The 18,863-nt window shown below is 36.5% G+C and overlaps 1 protein-coding gene across 1 annotated transcript in view; it reads right to left on the reverse strand.

Annotated features, from left to right (window-relative positions):
* LOC100925979 (voltage-dependent calcium channel subunit alpha-2/delta-4) overlaps positions 1-18,863 on the reverse strand; it is a 77,953-nt gene that overhangs the window by 39,904 nt on the left and 19,186 nt on the right. The window contains exons 4-9 of the mRNA XM_031939619.1: positions 16,665-16,724; positions 15,444-15,606; positions 12,000-12,131; positions 5,826-5,886; positions 5,205-5,355; positions 2,150-2,224 (exon numbers count right to left, since the gene is read on the reverse strand). Coding sequence (XP_031795479.1) covers positions 2,150-2,224; positions 5,205-5,355; positions 5,826-5,886; positions 12,000-12,131; positions 15,444-15,606; positions 16,665-16,724 — 642 coding nt within the window. The remainder of the gene's footprint in view (positions 1-2,149; positions 2,225-5,204; positions 5,356-5,825; positions 5,887-11,999; positions 12,132-15,443; positions 15,607-16,664; positions 16,725-18,863) is intronic.

Raw genomic sequence — 18,863 nt, forward strand, 5'->3', positions numbered from 1 at the left:
ATAATGGGTCCAAATGAGGATCCAAGGTATAAGGAGGAGTAAATCTCAAATATTATGCCTTCTAGTTCACTGTTTTCACTACAAATGTATATGCAAACTTGCATTTGGGAATCAAGACAAAGCCCCATATATCAGGTAACCCAAAAGTTTTTAAACTTTAAGATAGCACTAATACTTTTGGAACAACATATACACATGTGCAAATATACACATATACATGCACACATGACATACATTTTTATTAGTTCATTTTGCCACAAGAAGTATCAAAATAAAATTAAGTTTAAATCCTATATAGTAACTGATAATGGGATGTATGATCTTCAAAATTGTACTTTATTAATTTCTTTTTTAAAAAGTTTGGTTTATGCATTTTTTAACCACAAACACTTTTCTTTTTCTCACCATCATAACCCTTTCTTGCTACAAAGAACAAAAAAGTAAAAAATAACTTAGAGATTATGTCTGAAAGAGTATGCAACATTCTGCATTTACAGTTCCTCCCATCCTTCTTTCAAGAAAAATAGTCAATAATTTATCTCTCTATACTCAACTAACATTTTAAAGAGTTTCTCTCAAGGGCCCAAATTAATTGGTTATAATTTCTCTTCCTTTCTTTTACCTTTAGATGCTCTTATTTAGCAATTCTTAGGACCCTGAGAGCTGGAATAGATCATAAATTATCATCTAGTCCAAACTTTACATTTTATAAATGAGGAATCTGATGGATGGAGACTTGGTTAAAGTCATACTAAGAGTGGCAGAAATGGAATTAATTAGAATATGCTTCTTTTTGGATTCTAGTTAAGTGTTGTTTTTTTTGAGCCTCCTTCTCCTTCTCTGTCCCCCTCAGATAGAACTAAAATGGTCCAAAAACCCAGAGCAGGAGAGAAAAGGGCTTACTCTTTATCTCTTATCTCCACCTAAGAGCTACCTAGATAATCCACAAAGTGGATAATTAGTCCTTGAATTCACTGAGATATTTAACAAGTATTGAATAGATGCTTACTATATGTTGGAATTACAAAGTATGTATCATTTTATAGGGGGTGTGAATGCTTTCTCCACCCCTATCCTCCAAGTACAGACCCTCAAACTATAATTTCATGGAGAGTGTGGATGCTTTTTCTCTCCTCCTCCCCCCACTTACAGAGTGCACAGACATCTAAGTCTCAGAGATGGTCTTTATGAGCTGTTGAGACCAAAAAATTCATTATCCTGAGGGGTGAAGTCCTGGAACAAGAGAATCTGTCATTGTGCCCATAATCAGAACCTTTCCAAAAGCTTGGGGGCCCTTCTAAAATTTGTGCTCCAATTTCACCACTTTCAGAATCCAGCTGGGGGAGATGTGAGATTAAATAAGACTCCACAATCGCCTTCACAGAGTTTACATCCAGTAGATCAACTAGTATTCTTACCAGTTGACTAATTTAATTAATAATTGACAGTACAATTCATCTTCTTTTCTTCTTCCCTGAAAAAGCATTTGCTATTTGCTGTGGGCAAGTAGGCAGTTATTCTGCCAAAAGTAGTGCTGCATATAATTACATAGAATTGAACATCCTTTCATCATATGAGAATAAATGCAAGTTCAAGAAAGAAGCAAGTTCTTCACTAATTCAGCATCAAGGAGGAACTGTCTGTCCTGGTGTGGACACTGTGGGGAAGTGAGAAAGTTGTTTTAAACTCCATTTGGTTCATCGCCTGGTCTCTGACCCTGTTATTGCAATTCCTGCTCTAGCTGCCACCTTCTTTAGTATTGAAATAGCAAGGACAGTCCCATACATTAGGGATGGATAAGATGGATAAGATGGATAAGAAATAGCTAACCTGAAGATGAGACTTTCCTGTTACTAAGCCCCAGCAGGCCGGAGGTAATCAAAGGAGACTACCTCCCCATTCCTACCCTGCCATCTCCCCCAGTACTAAAGTACCTCATGCCCAATTCACCCCCTACCTAAACAGAAAGCTCTCTAAGCTCTGTCCTTTTGTTTCTTTGGAAAGTTTCTGCCAACTCAATAAATCCTTGTTGTTTCCCAAATTCATGGTATTGAGTTCCATTATGGTTTTGGATTTAGGAATTTGGGTTTTGGTTTTGGTTCTGGTTCTGGTTCTGGATGGCCCCAACAATTTTACCCACAACACTCACCTCTCGATTGTCTCTGTCAGCCTGGACGAGGGTCCCTTTAAAACAAGGTTCCACATAATGAACATAATCATTGTACTGTAGCCAGTAGGAGGGAAAATTGTAGGGAAGAGGGAGAAAACGAAACAGGGTCAGTTTAGATAGTTAATGTCCACTGAAGTTTAGGCAGGAGGCCTGCAGGGTCACGCTTACCCAAGTAGAGCCTGTGGACTGTCACGCTGTGGCTAGGAGGAGTAATCGGCACCTGCCAAACTTTGGTAGAGGGGCTCACCTGAGACCTGAACATTCTATCTCTATTCTTCTGCCACCGTGGAAATTTGCCCTAATTGGGACGTTGTCCCACCTTGAAAATACTGAGAAAACTGACTCCTGCTGAGCAAATTCACTTGGTCTTCCTTGCAGTGACTTGAGAGGGGGCATGATATAGCAAACTGATGGCTGGCTTTGGAATCAGAAAGACCTTATTTAGTTCAGATGCTTACTCGGTCACTTTGTGACATTGGACAAATGATTTAACCTGTCAGTATTCCTGGAAAGCCTCTAAGACTGTAAATTGCAGATGAGTTGTTAATCTTCAATAATGGAGGACATTCTCTACACTAATGAAATCACAAAGCTGGACTGAAAGGGAAAGATAAACAAATTACTTGAGTAGCATTTAACACTACTGCTAAAGTGCCCTTCAATTAGCAATCACTTAGCATCATATATTATCTACTAGAAGAGATATTGTAGTCATTTAGTCCAGTGATATTCAATTCAAATAGAAATGGGGTCATTAAACCATATATGAGGGCCCCTGAGTTAGATATTTACTTAGAAAACCAATTTTTTTTTTACATTATTTACACTCCCTTCCATTTTATTTTTTAAAGCTTATCTATCTAAATATATCCCCATTACATTTTAATCTGGTTCTGCATCTGTCATCATTATTGATGATTCTTGTTTAGTCCAACCCTCCTCATTTTTCAGATGTGGAAACTGAGAAATTTGCCTAAACTCACACCAATTCCAACAATCTGGGCTAGGTTACAAACTCCAGTCCTATGACTTCAAGTACAGAGCTCTGATTTTATATGCAATGTCCCAGTTATAACTATGTGGACTAAGGTGTAGTCAGCAGCATGTGACCTCTCCATTTCTGCTTCTGCCTAGGCTTGAGGATAGAACCCTCAGATATGTCCACCTTAGTGCTTGCATTTGATAGTCCTCAAAGGCTGGAGAGGCTACCTAAGTCAGCTAAAATGGCTCTGGGATAGTAGGACCATTCCTACCTCCCTGGTCCTCAAGCTCTCCTTTTTCTCATCGCTACAAGGTTGAAGAATATCTTTTCTCAACTAGGAAAAAAATGTGAATTAACTTCTTATATAATAAAAATTTAAGCACTTAAGAGTTATTTTGCTATTTTTAATCTTTTGGTCTAAGTCAGAAAAGGGTGATATTTAATTATTATACAATGGGACAGCATTGATTTTGACTGGCATCAATAAGGATAATATGAAACAAAGCTTCTTAAACTGTAGATTGTGACTCCATATGGAGTAATTGAATGTGGGAGTCATAAAATTATAATTAATTATCAGTAAATGCTTGATTTGTTATATGCCTACCTACCTGGTGTTGCATAAAATTTTCTCAAGTGAAAAAGGGTCATGAGTGGAAAAAGTTTAAGAAGCCCTGATATGAAGAATACATTCTTCCCTCATGTGCTGCTCTTCAAAGCAGAAAAAGGACAGGGACTGGGATGAGGGGAGACTAGTTGAATCTCTGTGATAAGAGATGTATGTTCATTTATTTCTAGTGAATGATAGAAATCTGCTAAGTGTATCCTTTCCATTTGTACTACATCTATAGAAATAGGGATACAATATAGCCATGAGATTAGGACTTAAGAATGATAGGAGTCTGAGGAAAATATAATATAGGGCTGATCAGAAGAAAGATTTTTGAAGTCAGCAAGATTTGATTTTGGCCCCCTCTTCCCTGACTAAATGCCCAATGTTTCCATGATACTAACAATAACTATTATTAGCATCTTTCTAATTAGTACTTAACTATTAGCATCTAACTAACTCTAATAATATGTATTATTAGTATAACAGAAACACAGGGTTTTTAGTGAATCAGTTTAAGGAGTGCTTTCTTCACTATTCCCCTTTTAAATGGAGGCAGTTGGGGCTAAGTTACTTGTGACTTGCCCAGAGTTACAGAGCTAGTAAGGATTTAAGGCTGAATTTGAACTTAGGTCCTCTTGCTTCAGTAGCTGATGCTTTATCCATTGTTTTGCCCAGATGCATTATTCACTATTTATTGCCCTTGGAAGGAGGTGGGATATGATGCTCCTGAGCTTCCTAGTGGTGTCCTACCTGGGGCTGACTTACTCTCAGAGGAAGATATCCTTCTCCAAATATTTCTGTTCTTACTCCAACTTGTGGATATAAGTAATAATAAACAATGGTATTAATAAGTTAATGCCTTGTTCCTCCTGGGCAAGGAAACTGCTTTTTCTCAGAGGACAGAATCTTGGTGCTTTCAGACATTATGGCAAGGCTTTCCAGTGACCTCTGTTAAAGGGATGGCTCTCTATCTGCAAGGTTCATCTGGGTCCCCGTACCTCTCCTCATTCCTTTGGACACTTATCATAACCTCTCTGTAACTCCTCCTCCCTTCATTTCCTTTTTTTTTCCTTTTTCTGTGAATGAAGATCCTCAAGCATGAGATCATTGGGAAGCTCTAGAACACAGACATCTTTGAGTTTTTGTCTCCTATATGCTCTTATGCCAGGTTGATTAGACGAGATAAATGGTAAAGGAAAAAGGGTAGGGGTGGAAATTGCTTTAAAGATGGGAATCAGGAATCATTTTAATTTGGGAACATGGGGGATCATTCTAGAGCACAAGGGACAAGACATTGGGAATGAGCTAGGTTCTTTTGTAGAGGGTGTCAGGAAACATGTCAGAATAATTGGGTTCATACACGGTCCAGGATCATGGAAATACAGGACTGTTTTAGAGTCATTGGGGAGGGTTGTTCTATAGTAGAGGGATATATTTACCGCAATGATGTTGACAAAGTCATTCTCCCCTAGGGTGTCCAAGATAGTAGAGATGGTATGCTTGGCGATGGCAATCTGCAGCCCTTTCATGCTACCACTCACATCCACCAGAATCACAATATCCTTGGGAGAAGTGGCAGCTTGAATGTACCTTTGGAAAGAAGGGAAAGGGGGAAAAGAAGAGGGAGGAGGGAGGAAAGGACACAGATGGGGAAACCAGAGCTCTATGAATCAGCTGAGGGCAAGAAGTGAGCCTTGCAGTGGGATGATTCAGTCTGGCTAGGGAAGAGTCCAAGACAGACAGTGTAGCTGGAGGTTTTGGGCTGAAACCAAACCCTGTGAGTGAAGGGAGGATACAGAAAGAAGAATCTCACTGGTGTAAGGAGGCAGCTGGACAGGAATTCTGCCTCCTCTTCTTTCCCAGCTCAGACACCATTGGGATATAAGTTACTTAAGACTAAAATCTCTGATTCTTGCTTTGTCTTTGACTCTCCAGAGTAGAGTTGACATTTGTTGCTTAATGCTTGTTGACTGGTTGACCAAAGAGTAAGTTAAAACCCCAAGATAATTAGGGAAAAGCTGGAAGAGGGAGAGAATTTCTCTCAGGAAACAAGATCTCACCATCCTCGGTTCCGGCAATCAAAGGTAATGACTCCGCTTTCATCAGGGGTCCACTTTATTCCTGGAAAGAAGAGAACTGGGGCTGTTTCATCTGCTCAAGACTCAGAACCACAGCTCTTATACTGACATTCATATCCGTGATCTCCTTTATTTAGTAATCACCAAACTCATACAAGGACAGAGCATTTGAATGGCAATGGTTCATGGGTGATACCCTCATGGAGCTGAAGAAAGGAAAATGAAGACTTTTCCCTCCACTGCTGACTTTTCCCTCTTTCAACCAGCAAATACAGGATCCTGCATGGCCTGCTACATGATAAGCAAAGAACTAGAAAAGGAGGATTTGGGAATTCTGTGGACCCCCAAAATTTGGGAGTCTTATTTCTACTCAACTCATAGATTCCAAATATGAACTCGGGACAGACACATAATTATAGCATTTAAAAGTTGGGAGGGATCTCAGAGGCTCCTACATAAAAGGAATTTATACTATGCTATATCTGACAAGTGATCATCCAGCCTCTATATGAAGAACTTCAGTGAGGGGGTACTCATTGCCTCCAAAGGCAACTCATTCCACTGGTGAATAGCTTTAATTGTTAGAAAGTGTTTAATCACATTAAGTCTAAATTTATTTGTACTCCCATTCCTTCCTTCTGGGGCAAAACATAACAATTCTAATTTTTCTTTCATATCATACCTCTTTTACTATTTGAAGGCAACTATCATATGTCTCCCAAATCTTTTCTTTTTCAAGTTAAGGTTCCCAGTTCCCTTGTATGACACAAAATTCTTCATTATCTTGGTTGCCCTCCTTCTTAAAATGTGGTTTTCAAAGCTGATCACAATACTTCAGATATAATCTGGGCACTGTGGGACTATCATTATTCTAACTCAAGATAAAATTAACTTTTTGGGTTGCTATATCAATCTGTGGATTCATAAAGAGTTTGTACATTTGACAAAACATAACACTCATTCCTATTAAAAACAGTAGGGAGCATAGGAGTTTTCCCTGAAAAAATTTTAAAACCATCAGCAAGCATTATATGTAATGGAGATAATAGAAGCATTTCCAAAAATTCAGGGGCGAAAAAAGATTGCCCATTATCGCCACTACTATTCAATATTGTACTAGAAATGTAAGCTTTAACAATAAGGAGAAGAAAAAGAAATTGAAGGAATTAGAGTAGGTAATGAGGGAATAAATCTATCATTCTTTGCAGATGATATGATGGTATACTTAAAGAATTCTAGATAATTGGCTAAAAAACTACTAGAAACAACTTTTTGAACTGAAGTCAAACTCACTTCTAGTTCAGAAACTTTGTTCTTTCTTCATTGTATCAATATTTTCCCCAAATAATGCTAATATCTACTCAAAGATGATGGTCCTTAATTTCAATAGACTTAACTATTCACATCCAGAGTGAGAACTATGAGTGTGGATTGAAGCATTTATTTGTTTGTTGTTTCTTTCTTGTGTTTTTTTCCCTTTTGGTCTGACTTTTCTTATATAACATGACAAACATAGAAATATGTTTAAAAGGATTGCACAGGGACAGCTAGATGGCACAGTGGATAGAGCACAGGCCCTGAAGTCAGGAGGACCTGAGTTCCAATCTGGCCTCAGACACTTAACACTTCCTAGCTGTGTGATCATGAGCAACTCACTTAACCCCAATTGTCTCAGTAAAAAAAAAAAAAAAAAAAAAAAAAAAAAAAAAAAAAAAAAAAAAAAGATTGCACATATTTAACCTATAACAAATTGTTTGCTGTCTTGGGAAGGGGGAAGGGGAAAGTAGAGGAGGGAGGGAGAAAAATTTGGACTACAAAGTCTTATAAAAATCAATGTTGAAAACTATATGTGTATTTGGAAAAAAATACTATTGAGAAAAAATAAACAAAATAAAATGATAGGTTTTATTTTTTTTTTAAATGAATCTGTGATACCAATGTAGGAAGCCTTTGGTGAGTAATTTTTTTCTACTAATACATAGGAATATTTTTTTTTTTTAGCAATTTAAAGTTTTTGAGAATTTTCTGGGGACAATAAAAAGTTTTAAATCATCCAATGTCAGTCACGTAGAAAATATAAAATTAATACAGATCTTCCTGACTAGCTATCCATTATAACTGGATAAATGGGGCAACAGAGTTCTGAGCTGGAAATGCAGTTTCTGAAGTCAGAAGACTTCACTTTTTGTCCTGAGTTCAAACCTGACCTCAGACACTTACTGGTTGTGTGACCTTAGGCAAGTCATGTCTTCCTGTTTGCCCCATTTCTCATCTGTAATATGAGCTGAAGAAGGAAATGACAAACCATTCCATATACCAAGAAAATCCCAGAGTCATGAAGAGTTGGATACAACCAAAATAACTGAATGACAAAACAAAATCCATTATACTGTACTGCCTCTCTCTAAGAAAATGAAACTTAACAGAAATAAACACAATTAGTGTTAAGAAATTTAAACAAATAAAGCAAGAGAGAGGACCGATTTAACAGTAATGTATATGGAAAAGACTTTGGGATTTTGGTTGACTATAAGTTTAACTTGGTAATGATTGCTCTGTCCAAAGACACCAATGATTAAATTGACAAATCTAAAAGTTTTTTTCCCTCAAATCTCATTCTTCTTAACTTCTTTATGGCATTTGTTGCCACAGATCAATTTTTCTTCCTGGGTATCTTCCCCTCTATCGAGTTTCCCTGTTTCCCCAAGAGCATAGAGGAACAGATCTCAGAGGTCACATAGTCCAATTCCCTAATTTTACAAATGAATAAAAAGTAAAATGACTTGCCCAAAGTCACACATATAGGTGGAAAATGGCATGGCTGGGAGTTGAATTAAGGTCCCATAATTCTAAACCCGACACTGTGCCATGCTGGTGCCCCTTCCTTTTCATTTTTTCTTAAATGCCTGACTGCCTTTCCTTGGATCATAACCACAGCCTGCCTGCTAACTGTGGGTGGACCCCAGAGCTCTCTCTTGGGTCTTCTCTTCTTTCTCTATGTTCCATACCAATCTCATCAGCTTTTAGGAATTGTTAGAAGGAATATCTATGCAAATGTACAGACTTTCTCCTGAGATTTATTCTCACATCACCAAATGCCTAGTGGACATTTCAAAAAGGATGTCCTGTAGGCATCTCAAACCCTACATTATTATTACTGGAATTCATTATATTTCCTCCCTAAACATACTCCTAAATTTTTTTTTTATTACTATCAAGGGCACCATCATCCTCCCTCTCATTCTCCTTCTCTCCTCTCTCCATATCCAATCAGTTACTTAATCTTTTCATGTCTGTCTCCTCAATTCCTCTTGGATACTATCCCTTTTCTCCTTTCCACTACCCTAGTTCAGGCCTTTTTATAAACTCCAATGCTCCTTATTAGTTTTGGATCACATCCTTATCCTACTTTCTAGCTGTACTTAGCATTCTCCTTCACACTCTATCGTCTAGTCTTACTTATAGTCCATCTCATTTCTTTATGCCTCTGAACGTCCTGTTTCTCCTACTGGAATTCTGCCTAGGATTCTGACTCATGGAAGTCTCAGTTTTCTTTTAAGACTTAGCTCAAGCAATGTCTGCTGTGGGAGGGGTTTTCTGGTCCCTGTTCCCCCACACCTGCCTTCCTTCCATGATTCCTTTGTATGAGAACTTATATCTTTCTGATATCAATTTGTGTTGTATCTCCCAATAAAATGTAATGTCCAGGAGGAAAGGAATTGTTACATTTTTGTCTTTGTATCTCCAGTACTTTATAATAGTGTCTGGTGCTTATTTTTAAAAGATTAATTTTAAATTAAATAAAATTAATTTATATTAGGCACTTACAAAATGCTAATGGATTGATTGGCCCCATTGTATGGCTACTGAAAGAGTTAATGCTTTCTTGGGCCAGATTAATAAAATTTATTAATATTTTAATTTAATTAATTTAATAAAAATATTGTAACATGATTAAAGATCAATTATAATTTATCTCTGTCAAATCTTTCTAAATTGTGTTGAGTTCTGGCACTATCTTTATAGGGGGAACATTTATGAAGTGGACTGAAGACAGAGGAAGCAATGAGTATGATGAAGGATCTGGAAGAATTTCATGTGAATAATGGTCATAAGAACTTAGAATCATAGATTTAGAGCTGAAAGAACTCAAGAGGCTATCTAGTTTAACCTCCTACATCTTTTTTTTAAATTATTTTTTTTAAATAATAATAGCCTTTTATTTACAGGTTATATGTATGGGTAACTTTACAGCATTGACAATTGCCAAACCTCTTGTTCCAATTTTTCCCCTCTTTCCCCTCACCCCCTCCCCTAGATGGCAGGATGACCAGTAGATGTTAAATATATTAAAATATAAATTAGATACACAATAAGTATACATGACCAAACCGTTATTTTGCTGTACAAAAAGAATCAGACTCTGAAATATTGTACAATTAGCTTGTGAAGGAAATCAAAAATGCATGTGGGCATAAATATAGGGATTGGGAATTCAATGTAATGGTTTTTAGTCATCTCCCAGAGTTCTTTCTCTGGGCGTAGCTGGTTCAGTTCATTACTGCTCCATTGGAAATGATTTGGTTGATCTCCTTGCTGAGGATGGCCAGGTCCATCAGAACTGGTCATCATATAGTATTGTTGTTGAAGTATCTAATGATCTCTTGGCCCTGCTCGTTTCACTTAGCATCAGTTCGTGTAAGTCTCTCCAGGCCATTCTGACATCACCCTGCTGATAATTTCTTGCAGAACAATAATATTCCATGGTATTCATATACCACAATTTATTCGGCCATTCTCCAATTGATGGGCATCCACTCAGTTTCCAGTTTCTAGCCACTACAAAGAGTAACCTCCTACATCTTACAGAGGAGGAAAATGAAGCCTCCCAAATTAAGTGGCTTTCCTGAAGTTATTCAGGCACAAACTTAGGGACAACATGACATTTTTTCTGACAGGATGACAAGGATTCAGTTTTCAGCTCCAAAGGGTCAAGGTTTCCTATTTATTCAGAAAATGAGGTGGGATGCCTTACAAAGTACTGAGTTTCTTATCAGCAGAAGTGTTCAAGATGAGGCTCAAAGACTGCTGTTTTGCTGTGGATAGGAGGATTCCTTTATTGATCAGAAAGTCAGACTAGATTTCTAACATTCCTTCTAACTCTTACCTGCTACCGATTGACTATTCTGTTCAAAGCTAATGTTCAAGTGATTGTTCTGTTCTAAGAGTCTAGAGCTTTGTGTTTTCAATGTCCTTTCCATTTTCCCATAATACTTAGGAAATTCCATTGGCCAAGTGTACTTTGTTTTAAAATGAACATATGTAGTGGTGTCAGAAGGCTAGATATGGGATAAGAATTAGGTTTGAATTCTGACATTCATGAGATGTGGGAAAACACAGAGTTAGAGAGAGGATCGATTTAACAGTAATCCATATGGAAAAGACTTTGGGATTTTGGTTGACTATAAGTTTAACTTGGTAATGATTACAACTGAGTCTCAGTTGTCTCTTTTGCAAAATGGGGATAAGAATATTTATTTCTACTATTAACTACAGTTGTTCCTTCTACTTTAAGGTAACTAGGACAGGGTTGCCCCTGCAATCTGGAAAATCCATGTAAATTTTTTTTGGCTCTCCCTTTGTACCAGAGAAAAAGTCTGAAATTATTATGGGATTAAAAGATAAAATATGATGGTATTATACAATACTAAAAATTATTTTATGCATTTTTGAATTTCTATTCTTTTTCTGTGTCATCTGTGGCTTCCTCCAAATCCCCCCAAATTCCCATTTCTTATGTCAATCTGTGAGAAAGTCATGATATGGAAGGAATCACATATTATAGCTGCATATGCCTACAATACCTATTTCATAGGGCTATTTTGAGGATCACATGGGATAATGTAGGTAAAATGTGTTTTTTAAACTTTAAAGTGCTATATAAATATCAATTGTGATAATTGTGGGCATCTCAACACGGCTGGCACTGGGTAAATGCTTTTTGTTGAGGATTTGGCCTGGCACAGGATTGCTTGAATGCCAGGGATTTGTCTTTGCTGCTCATGCTCCCATGACCTCGAAGAAGAATCTCTTCAGAGAATCATAAATTTAGAAAGCACATTTCCACCCCCTTTCCTTGCCTCACCATTTTCATACCTGGATAGAGCCTGAAGAATCCAGTTGAACTGCCAAAATACTGCCAAGTCAGTGTTGGATCTCTTTGGAAATTCTCCACGAAAATAGGGTTTAAGGCTTCTGACATGTAGACTCCATTCAAAATACTTGGATCTGGGGGGCAAGATACAGAAGGAGCAATGTGACTCCAGGATACACTTCTGGGATCAGACTGGAGATAAGTTAATTAAATATCTATGATCAATTAATCAACAAATACGGTGTCTATTATTTTCGAGGTTCTGTGTTAGGTTTTAGAGAGAGAAAACAAAAAGTGAAACAATCCATACTCTGAAAGAGAACACAAAACTATTTCCTCTAGTACATATAGCTCAGAGCCCCCACTTGACCCCTGTCAGGCTGTCCTCTGCCTTGTTTTGATTACATCTGGGAAGCTGTGTTCATTTCTGGGCACCATGAATTAGGAAAGATGCTGACGAGATCCAAGAAAAGGGTAGCAGCATAGGAATAGCAGACATAGGATCTGAGACTGTTTAATCTGAAGAACAGATGTAGGGGGAAGAGAGGACATAATAATTGTCTTACAGCATCTGAAGGATGGAAAGGAGAAATTAGATTTGTTCTCTTTGGTGTCAGAATCAAGGTTGAAATCGAAAAGAATAAAATTTAGGTTTGATGTCAGAAAAACTTTCTTAATTAGAGCTATCCAAAAGTGGATTGGGCTTCCTTGACAGGCAGTGGTTTTGTATGTTAAAAATGATTGTACATGTATAATATATAACAGATTGCTCACTTTCTTTTTGTACTCCTTTGGAGGAGGCAAGAAAAAAAAAACTGGAGCTCAAAGTCTTACAAAAATGAATGCTAGATATATTGGATTATTTTCCATCTAGGGAAGGGAGTCGGGGGGGAGGGAGGGAAAAAATTTGGAACACAAGGTTTTCCAAGGGTGAATGTCGAAACTTATTTATGCATAACTTTTGAAAATAAAAAGCTTTAATAATAATAAAAAATTTTAAAAATGAATGTTAGGAGGCAGTGGTTTTCCCTCCTTGTTCTCCAAACAAATCATTTTTCTGGTAAGTGATAGAGGGGATTCATCTTGAAGTGCATAGCTGAGATGGTTCTAATGTGGTTGCTCCTTGATAGGTGGGGAGAAGATTTTCTAAGAGAAAAAAGGAAAGATAAATTACTGTTCCTGAAGAATTTGCTTCCTTCTCTCTAAGCTGATTTTTTTGGAGGACACTCAAATTCAGAATGTTTTACTCTTATTAAGTCAAAAGATGAAGAGGATTATTATCTCAGCCCAGTCAAACATGGAATAATCCAGGGTTGAGGTAGGAAGAATAGGACAGAAAACTCAGTTCCACTCCTACTCTTAAAATAGGACAACACCTTATTTTTCAGATCTATGTTAGGACACCATTACAAATTTTATTTTTAAAAAAAATGTTGGGGGAAGGTAGGGATATAATGAGATTATGTAAATTTGTTGCTGTGTCTGACTCTTCATATGACCCCATCAGGCATCTTTTTTTCCTAGTAAATTTATTTATTTATTATATGAATCATGTTGAGAGAGAAAAATCAAAGCAAAAAGGGAAAACCATAGGAGAAATAAAAAAAAAAACAGAAAAAGGAAGTGAACATAGTATGTGTTGCTTTACATTTAGTCTCCTTAGTTCTCTCTCTGGATGCAGATCACTGAAGCACTGAGAAGAACCAAGTCTTCCAAAGTCAATCATTGCACATTCTTGCTTTTACTATGTACATTATTACAGTGGTTCTCAAACTTTTGTTTTCAGTATCTTTATCCTATTAAAAATTATTGAGGATCTCTCCAAAGTGTTTTTGTTTATCTGGATTATATTTATAGACATTTACCATATTGGAAATAAAAACTATTTTTGAATTTGTAGACCCTCTAAAAGTGTTTCAGAGATCCCCAGGATTCTCTAGACCCTACTTTGGGAACCACTGATATTCAATGTATTCCTGGCTCTGCTTGTTTTGCTCAGCATCAGTTTGTGTAAATCTTTTTAGGCCTTTCTAAAATCAGCTTGTTTATTATTTTTTATAGAACAATAATATTCCATTATCTTCCAACTTGTTCAGCCGTTCCCCAGTTGATGGGCATCTATTTATTTTTTAATTCTTTGCCACCATAAGAAGAGCTGCTACAAAATATTTACATATTTCCTTTTCCCTCTTTTAGAATTTCTTTGGGATATAGACCCAGGAATGGCACTGCTGGATCAAAGGGTATGCAAGTTTTATAGTCCTTTGAATATAGTTCCAAATTGCTCTCCAGAATGATTGGATCATTTCACAATTCCATCAGCAATGCATTAGTGTCCCCATCTGGGATCTTGGCAAAAATACTGGAGTAGTTTGACATTTCCAGCTCATTTTACAGAGGAGGAAACTGAGGCAAACAGGGTTAAGTGACTTGCCTAGGATCACATAGCTAGTAAATGTCTGAGCCTGGATTTGAATTCTGGTATTCCTGACTTCTGAACTAATCCTCAGTCCACAGTGCCACCCAATTGCCTGCCTAATGTAAGCTTAAAATTTTGCAAACCTTAAAGTGCTATATAAATGTGAGTTATTATGATACTATTTTTGTATCCACTTTTTGATAGAATACAGATAGAAACAATCTGTTGAAAAGCCACTCTTTTGCTTTTACTCTTTTATATTTAATGATCTGTGGACCATAACACTGCAAGATAAAATGACTATTTTGGAATTGAATAAGAGTATTGTGATTTAAGTTCACCTTTCAGCGACTTGCTGAGAGCACAATCCAGTAGCAAAGAGGATGACAGAGATGACATGTATATTGCCCTATTTCCACAAGGCTTTTATTTTTCTGCTAGCTCTCTATATTTTGAAAGATTTAAATTCCATGTAGTTTAGAAATTGTGAGTATTTGTTACATCTGTTAAAAATGTTCTCTATTTTTATGACTCAATGTTATATCTGGTAGGCAGGAGCTCTGTCAATAATGATGCTCCAATTGCAGTATATTCTCAAGTATATTTTGGAGTTAGTATTTGTATTGTGGTGCTTTATAGCCTTTTAGATTATAAAGGACAAAGAGCTCCTGATGTCTATTCTAGTCACCTGGATATGTCTTTCCAGATATCTGGTAAATGCTAAATTTTTGCACCCTTCAGTGATGTGTTGTGATTTCCTCCATCTCACTGCATAATTTATTTCAAACAAGGAGCTCAGACTCCTTAAGAATAACATTTCTATAATTTCTGGTGGCTTATTATTATTAAAAGAACTAGGAGGACTCATTTGTTAAAAATAGAATGAAGAAGATACCCAAGCTTAATTCCATGAAAGGAGTTTTTAGTGAAGAGAACTGGAGAAGAGAGATTTTTCACAAAGATGTGCAAACCTTGCATTAAGTAATTAATTCAGGCAATTGCTTATTAATTAATTAATTCAGGTTACCTTTGTTGTAGACATTGGTGGGCAGCTGCACATTACTGATAGATGTATTCACCCACAGGTTGTTGAAGTGTTCATTGAGATCCAGAATAAATTCATCCCCAAGTTCTACATAATTGCCATTCTCATCTTTCTCATTGATGAGGACTGAGTTGTAATAATTAAACTAGAGATGAAAGGAAATAAGAGAGATTGAGATGGCCCAGACATAGGAAGAAATCCAGTGTGAAAGAAGAAAAGCGAGAGAAATTATTTGGGCCAGAGGATTCAAAGATGAAAAGATAACAGACATCCTAAGGCTATGTTTACATATACAAAATGAAGTGGACAATTAACACCAGGTGATTAATGGACAACATTTATATTTATATATTTCTTATAACATTTATAGTTATATTTATTATTAAAAACTCAGGAGTGTAACAAATGAAATTATTTAAAGGGGGAGTGCAGAAAGGGAGGTGAGTCAATAGGAAAGGATTTTGGCTTGAATTACCAGATGACCTCAATTTTCCACTTTGCTTAATATATGTAGACACAATCAGAGACAGAAACAAAGAGAGTCAGACACATTTCATGGAGAGATATACAGACAAGGATAAAGAGTACATCAGTACTACCAGTTACTCATCAACTGACATGGTTCACTTTTCCCTTTTTAAGAAAGAGAGCTAATTCTATCTGGGAATGACCTGAACTTCTTGCTGCCTCAAATAGGACAATGGCCACAAACCCTTAATTGATAAAAAAAAAATAGACCCCAGTTCTTTTACCTTCTTATTCCTCTACCCACTAGACACTGTCATCAGAGGGAGCGCAAAGTGCTCCCCGTTAGAAGATTATAACCTTAGTCAGGGTTGAATTTAGATATTTCTGAGACTACGTTTTTCCCCCAGCACTTAGCCTCAGTATTCCTGGAATTTGGCCCCCTTAGCACTCCTTTTTACATCCTTAACCTAGAGCCAAAGTATGTAGGGGTATACCTTTCAAAATTACTTAAATTGGAATAATGTGGGTTCAGGAAAAACCTTCTAGACAAAATCCCTGACAAAACTATATATAGAAATGATTCTATATCCATCCCTATGACCCTTGGCAGAGGCATTAGTTATATCTTTGGATACAGAGGGGCGAGGACCCAGCAGAATATGGGATTTGGAGCTCTTGTCTCTCCAACTCTCCAGACACCCCCAATTTGCATCTTATAGAAACAGGGGGACTTACCACCAGGGAAGCGTTGTATTCATGGTTGAGGTCAGCTTCCTCGGCTGCTTCTACAAGTCTCTAAAGCACACAAAGACACAATATATGGGGATAATGAACTGGTGTTTAGATAAATTCTTACATAATTGGTTATAATTCCACTGTGTTCTGACTTGGTCATGGAGGATTAGTCAAGAAGGATGTTCTTAGGCTGACATTGTTCAGAGGAAGGATACTGATAAAGAACCTCATATAACGGTTGGGTTAGCCTGTAGACCTAGTGAATATGATTGTTATATTCGAGTCTTTAAAAAGCTGTTATAAAAGAGGGATTTGTTTTGTTCTACTTGGTCCCAGAAGGCAGAATGAGGAATGATGGATGCTGAAAGGAAAGAAGGAAACAAGCATTTATTTAAGGCTTACTACATGCTAGGCACTGTACCAAACACTCTACAAATATTATCTCATTCTATCTTCATACAACCTTGGGAAGTAGATGCTATTATTATCTCATTTTATAATTAAAGACACTGAGGAAAAAAAAGATCAAGTGACTTGCTCAGAGTCATAAAGTTTTTAAGTGTCTGAAGCTGGATTTGAATGCAGGTCTTCTTGACTCTAGGTCCAGCACTTTATTCATAGAGCTACTTTGCTGCCTTTCAATATATGAGGATTCTTTTTCTTTATAATTGGTCAATTTGTTGAGGGTGAGTAGTAGGGAAAGAGGAGGAAGAGATAACAAATGCTTGAAAAAATGAAGAAATAAAGAAATGGAAAAAAATGCAGACCAAATGACTTCATCCTAAAGAATTGATAGGTCAAAGAACAAATCACAAAAACAGCGGATAATTTCATTAAAGAGAATAACAATAATGAGACAATATGCTGAAATTTGGGGGATATGGTCAAAGCAGTTCCTAGGGGGGAAATTTATTTCTCTAGATACTTTCTTCAACAAAAGAGAAAAAAGAATAAATCAATGAATTGGATATACTGCTAAAAAAAAACACCACAAACCAACAATAGGAAAACCTGCAATTTTAAAAATCTCAATTAAATACCAAAATAAAAATTCTGATAATTGGGAAAGAAGTTAACAAAAATTGAAAACAAAACCCATTTGAATTAGTAAATCAAGAGTAGTTTAAAAAGAAATGGCAACAAATAACAAAGAGAAAACTATTAGTTAATTTGATTTACAAAAAAAGAAAACCAGATCACCAGATTCAAAAATGAAAAAGGTGAATTTAAAACAAATGAAAAATTAAAGAAATGATTAGAATTGATTTTCTCCAATTATATGCCAACAACTTAATTGAAATAGATGAATATTTACAAAAGTATTAAGTGCATAGGTTAACAGAAAAAGAAACAGATAATTTTAATAACCCACTCTGGGTTTTCTGATCTCTTTGGGATACAGATCTAGTTGATATGCAGTTTTATAGCACTTTGGGCTAATTCCAACTTGCTTACCAGAATGGTTGGATCACATCATAACTCAACAACAACAGTGCATTAGTGTGTTTACTGATTCTTGATGTCCCCTAGAGTCATTAGTTTCTACTTGCCCAATTCCAGTTTTTAAGGAATTATTTTCTTCAATTAACTTTAATAATCCAATATTCTTTTTATTATTATAGCTTTTTATTTACAATAGGTAATTTTTCAGCATTGACAGTTGCAAAGCCTTTTGTTCCAATTTTTCCTGTCCTTCTCCCCACTCCCTCCCCCAGATGGCAGGTAGACCAATACATGTTAAATATGTTAAAGTATATGTTAAAAAATATATGTATATATGCCCATACAAAATCAGACTTTGAAATAGTGTACAATTAACCTGTGAAGGAAATAAAAAATGCAGGAGGACAAAATAGAGTGATTGGGGATTCTATGTGGGTGGTTCACACTCATTTCCCAGAGTTCTTTCGCTGGGTTTAGCTGGTTCAATTCATTACTGCTCTATTGGAATTGATTTGTTTTTTCTCATTGTTGAAGATGGCCAGGTCCATCAGAATTGATCATCATATAGTATTGTTGTTGAAGTACATAATGATCTCTTGGTCCTGCTCATTTCACTCAGCATCAGTTCATGTAAGTCTCTCCAGGTCTTTCTGAAATCATCCTACTGGTCATTACTTACAGGACAATAATATTCCATAATATTCATATATCATAACTTATTCAGCCATTCTTCAATTGATGGACATCCACTCAGTT

This window comes from Sarcophilus harrisii, chromosome 5 (assembly GCF_902635505.1).
Source record: "Sarcophilus harrisii chromosome 5, mSarHar1.11, whole genome shotgun sequence".
NCBI classification, from domain to species: Eukaryota; Metazoa; Chordata; class Mammalia; order Dasyuromorphia; family Dasyuridae; genus Sarcophilus; species Sarcophilus harrisii.